The 5,425-nt window shown below is 36.5% G+C and overlaps 3 protein-coding genes across 3 annotated transcripts; 2 read left to right on the forward strand and 1 right to left on the reverse strand.

The window, feature by feature from the left end:
- Nucleotides 1-412: 412 nt before the first annotated feature.
- On the forward strand, nt 413-2,376 carry FDP41_006466 (uncharacterized protein; the record flags this gene model as incomplete). Its single annotated transcript, XM_044710104.1, has 2 exons — nt 413-1,877; nt 2,009-2,376. The coding sequence occupies 2 exons, from the start codon at nt 413-415 to the stop codon at nt 2,374-2,376; spliced, it is 1,833 nt and encodes a 610-aa protein (XP_044559147.1).
- A 277-nt stretch (nt 2,377-2,653) lies between these two features.
- FDP41_006467 (uncharacterized protein) lies at nt 2,654-3,385 on the forward strand (the record flags this gene model as incomplete). Its single annotated transcript, XM_044710105.1, has 1 exon — nt 2,654-3,385. One exon carries the CDS (start codon nt 2,654-2,656, stop codon nt 3,383-3,385), a length of 732 nt encoding a protein of 243 aa, XP_044559148.1.
- Nucleotides 3,386-3,507: 122 nt separating this feature from the next.
- On the reverse strand, nt 3,508-5,409 carry FDP41_006468 (uncharacterized protein; the record flags this gene model as incomplete). The annotated part of the gene is made up of 1 exon (XM_044710106.1): nt 3,508-5,409. The coding sequence occupies one exon, from the start codon at nt 5,407-5,409 to the stop codon at nt 3,508-3,510; it is 1,902 nt and encodes a 633-aa protein (XP_044559149.1).
- Between the last annotated feature and the right edge of the window lie 16 nt (nt 5,410-5,425).

The raw sequence follows: 5,425 nt of genomic DNA on the forward strand, positions 1-5,425 counted from the left end.
ACTCAAAAAATTCTTCATATTCTCAAAGTGTTGTTCTTGTGGAGTAAGATCGGGAGCCTCTATGAACTCATCGTAAAGATAAGAGGAAGCCGCTGCACTGCCAAACGGATTGGCCGATGAAGGGGCATAGGAAACGGGCATTTTTATTCAATGAAGACTCGAAAAAAAAAATCTTTCTTCGGAGTCGACTCGAGACTCATCATCTATAAGGAGGATGATGATGAGAAGAATTTTTAAAAAAGGAAACCAGGCTCAAGATAATAGGATTTGAATTTTAAATGTATTTAAAAAATTTAATTGAAATTAAAAAATTGCCCTAACCGCATTAAATTCATTCATACATACGCTAACACTCGGAATTGTTCTGTGATCTTGTGGTTGAGATAAAGTCCGAACCAGCAATGACACCAAGATGATGATGATACAACATCGGAATTACAACAAAAGGCTCGTCTCTTTGGTCCTACGAGTTAGTATCTATACCATCCTATTCGTCGTGAATGCACTCCTTCTCGTGTATCCAACCTGGTATTTCGTGGATTTCCTTTCTTCCAAAATTTCCATTTCCCAATCCATCGTCTCGCATGGACAAAAGATTAGAGATTTAGAATACAAGCCACCCACACCATTACCATCCAATGTGGATCAACATTACTTTAAGATACCAGACCCTTTTAGAAATCATTTTCAGAATGTGAACGTTACAATACCTTGTGAATCATCCATGATGCTTTTTTCATTCAGTGCCAATGCTTCGATGGATGTTTTAATTTTCAGACGATTTGAAATGTTTGAGGCATATATGAATTTGTCAAGTCCAAGTCACTTGCTGTATTTGAATGACACCACATTGTCTCTGTTAAGAGAATATCCATTGGACAGGAGTACCATCATGATATCTGACAATTCATTTGCGAGTCGTTTCTTTTCAACAAAAGTTCATAACAGCAACACTTCTATGGTCAATAATGACACTGAAACATGCAACCATGGAAGTTTTGAAATTTATCTCGTATTTAGAAAATTAATAACTCAGCAAGAATATATTTCTATTGATTTTTGGTATTGGTTAGAGTATCAAGACAATCGAGGATTTCTTAAATTTAACGTGACAATACTATGCATATTCTTCATGATAATCTTTAACACTATTTATTTATTGAATGTCAAATCATTTTTACAATTTTTAATGCCTGCTTTATTTAGAGGAGAGACGAATACTATCAGCACATTCTCTGAACGGCTAAAACGATTTTTACCACTCGAGACATGTCTGTGCTGTGGTTGTTGTTCACAACATTTAAGAAAACCACAGAGTCAAGTGCGAAATTTCTACGATCGTATGCATTCCATTTCAAGCAGTTCAGTGAATGATGATGAAGACTCTCTCAACAAACTTTCTCCAAGAGCAGAAACCATTTCATTTCGTGACTTGGCTTTTACTTCCTTCACAGGTAAGGAAATATTACATCCCATTAGTGGTGATATTACTCCTGGACGTCTTACTGCCATTGTGGGAAAGAGTGGTAGTGGCAAGTCCACATTTATCAATACTCTCTGTCGAAGAGCGAGTCATGGATTGCAGAGTGGAAAGGTTTTTGTTTCCAATAAGGAAATTACTCGAGAGACATCTAAAATGATTGGATTTGTACCTCAAGATGACATTATTGCCAGTAATATCACTGTGAGAGAAGCTCTCGAGTTTAGTTTACGTTATCGAAAACGCAGACAATTTTCTCCACAACACATTATTGATACTCTCGGAAAGTTGGGACTTCTTCATGTGCAGCATTCATTGGTTTCTGAAATTAGTGGAGGTGAGAGAAGAAGAACATCGATTGGCATTGAAATTGTCAATGATACTCCAATACTCATATGTAAGTTGTAACACCTTGGTGATGGCAATCCAAAGTTTGTGTGTGAAATTTTTAACTCGACATTTGTTTAACAATTTTTTACCTCAACTCGACATTTGCTAAATTAAAACACTTTCTTACACAACACACAGTGGATGAACCGACCTCTGGATTAGACTCAGAGACATCTCTCAGTCTTGCTCTCACTCTTCGATCATTGGCAGAAGACAACCACTTGACCATTATTTGCGTGATTCATCAGCCCTCTGCCGAAGTCTTTCAACAATTTCACAACATGATACTCTTTTCAGATGGGCAATTGCTACTGCATGCTCCAGTGGATTGTGTCATTGAAACACTGAAAGAGAAAATTCCTGCACATGAGATTCGATTAAATCCAGCAGATGAAATTTTGAGAACCTTAATTGAACCTATTAAGGGAACTCCTATCCTTAGAGCTATTCAGAAAAAACAAGAAGAGAAAAATCACACCTGTTGTGGAATTTGCTACTACAAGTAATACCAGCACTAGTTCCAATTCTGAATTCTCTCACGACTCATACCAGGATACTCCTATTGGTGACTTTTCAACTGCTCCTTTTTGGGCTCAGTTTGCAGCGTGTGTGGATCGTTCGTTACGACAATTTTTTCGAAATTGGCGTTTGTTACTGCTCGATATTCTTATTTGCCTTGGAATTGGAGGATTGATTGGAGCCATTTTTAACAATCTTGAATTTAAAGGATCGGTCAGTGAGGAAATTTTCAAGCAATGTCCTTTAATTCTCAGAGGATTTTCAATGCTTCCTGTTTCGGACAAGATTGCACCGTTTGTGACTTTTGTGGAATTGGCACTTGCAATGGTTGCCATTATGAGAGCATTGAGAGTATTTGGTCATGATATGGAAAACTTTAAACGAGAGTCTTTCTCAGGTCTCAATTCATGGATGTTCTTTGCAGCAAAGGATTTGATAAGTTTAATACCGATCATATTCATCTCCTTGGCATTCACAACTGGTCTATTTATTGCTCGTCCTCAAGCAAGCTTTGGAATTTACTATCTCACTTCGATCTTGACTATTTTGACTTCGTTTCCAATAGGATACATGATTTCATTCTTTTGTTCTCCTCATACTGCTCAATTAGCCGCAACGTTGGTCGTACTTTTGTTGTATGCTGTCTCTGGAAATCAACCAACTCTTCCTGAGATTGAACGACTGCCATTTCCATTTTCATATTTTCATATTTTCACTTATTTGAGATTTGTGAAGGGACTTTTGTATATGGTTGAAATTGAAACGAGAGGACAAACAGAACATATTGATTCTGCTTTATTTATCAATGGATATGAAACTGAATCTGTTGCTTATTATTGGTATGCCATGATCTTTTGGTGTATCCTCTTTCGTGTGTGTGCTGTATTTTTAATGTGGCAATTGAAACCTCATTCATTACTGCATCGAGTGATCACACTGAGCAAAATTCTTGGAGGAAAGATTGTACAAAAGTTAAAAGTGCAGCAACTGAAATGAGAGATGATATTATTTCATCCTCATCAGCTGCTACGATGAGTGATCGAAGAGTATAATGGTAGATTTCTCTAAAACATGTGTTTGGTGACTTTTGGAAAAGCTCATCCTTACGGTTTTGAATCTCAATGCCAAATAATTTGCTTTCCTGACAATTTAACAAACTTCACACCCTCTGTTAGTGAATGAAAATTCTCTTGGGGCAATCTTAAAGTATGCAAACTTGAGCTACGAGCTAAAATTTTCAAGAGATCACTCGTGATGGTTACTGTCTCTGAGGCAAAGTCTAACAACAAATCTTTGAGATTATCTGCTCTTGCAATTAGCTCTGCTGAGTAGTATGAAATGGGTGAGCCAATGATGGATAAATGTTCCAAACTTGATTGAGGTAAATATTCAAAAGGGAGATCTGATAATTTGCTAAATCCATCAATGTGTAGGCTTTTGCATGTTTTGAGATTCCTGAAAATATGAATGAGAGCATCATTACCGATTTTACCTGATAGTTTCAGTCTCACAAGAGCTGGATGGCATGCCAACAATCTATATCCATAGTTTGTAATTTGTTTGTTTGAGTTAACATGTAGAACCTCTACCGTTGTGTTTTCTTGAACAAAAAATCGAATACTGTCATCGGTTAAATCATTGTAACTCACATTCAGGTTTCTTAGAGATTTCAGTCTTGCCAAGTGCATGAATCCAACATCTGTTAAATAACATCTACGCATGGAAAGAAAGTGGAGCTGCTTAAAATTCTTTGAAATGACTTCAGCAATACTATCTCCACTCGTATTGAAATTTCCACAAGTTAGTGACACATCCAAAGCTTGTAAGTTACTGGAAATGTTGAATATTGATGAATCAATAATTGCAGGTTTGAGATGACGTATGGATAAACTGATAAAGTTTGTTTGTTGCAACAGTTCCATGATGGTCTCAGGAGACACGGTTGATTGCAATGAGGAGATGCTCAAAAATTTAATATTTCTTCCATAGCGAGCTATTTGTGTAATTTCATTGTCTCCTAGTTTGTTGTATGATAAGGTTAAATCCGTCAAATTATTATTACATGCTAGGGCCGATAGATTTGTCTCTGCAATTTCTACATTTTCCATTAAATTTAATATTCTTAATTTACTATTACTGATTAATAACTCCAATCCTGTGCTGCTGACACCATGTTGAGGAAGCTGTAATTCAGTAATACCACTGTGCTCACATGATAAATGCTCACAGAAAGTGTCATCCACATGTTCAATTCCAATATTTCCAAGTTTCAGACGTTGCAACTGTGGCCTTTGTTCCATCAAAAGTCTCAATCCACTCATGGAGATTGAAAATGCTCCTCTTATATGCAGAGATTTCAGATTTTCAGTATGTGCAAAACATTTGAGAGCTTCATCTTCAAGTAAATGACTGTAAATATCCAGAGATTCTAAATTTTTCATACCATGAAAAGGATACAAGCAGGATTGAGGAAAATGATGTGTACTCGAGCGAGGACGTCTATCAGCCAAAGTAAGATTTTTCACATACTTCAAAGGAAAGAAGTACTTGTATGACAAATCATTGTCGTAAATCTCCAATTCAATGCTCGGAAAGAGTAAAAAAACAATTCTTTGTGGATGGGTCTTTCTCACTCCAAATAAGTTTGAAATTTGATTCGAATTAAATTCTCGCAAGATGTATGAGTGTTCCATATAGATGGTTACAAATTCCAAGATATGAATGATTAATTCCAAATCAAGCCTAGAATATAATGTATCGTACGATGGCGATCGTCCACCTGTAGGTGTTGAATTCTTCTTGATCTTATGTTCCGATCCATCCATTGATTGATTTTTGATCTTTTTCAAGTATGGTTGAAGATTATCTTGTTCCAAATCGGAGTCATAAATACCACCACTACCACCACCACTACCACCACGAATACCTTGAACACCCAAAAGATTCAAACAAGTAGCGTTGGTGGTGGAGGCATGGCTGGCCGTTGATGAGTCGTTTACTTGAAGAAAACCTCTTTTCATTTTTTTTTTTTTTTTT

Source organism: Naegleria fowleri (assembly GCF_008403515.1).
Source record: "Naegleria fowleri strain ATCC 30894 chromosome Unknown tig52, whole genome shotgun sequence".
NCBI lineage: Eukaryota > Heterolobosea > Eutetramitea > Acrasida > Naegleriidae > Naegleria > Naegleria fowleri.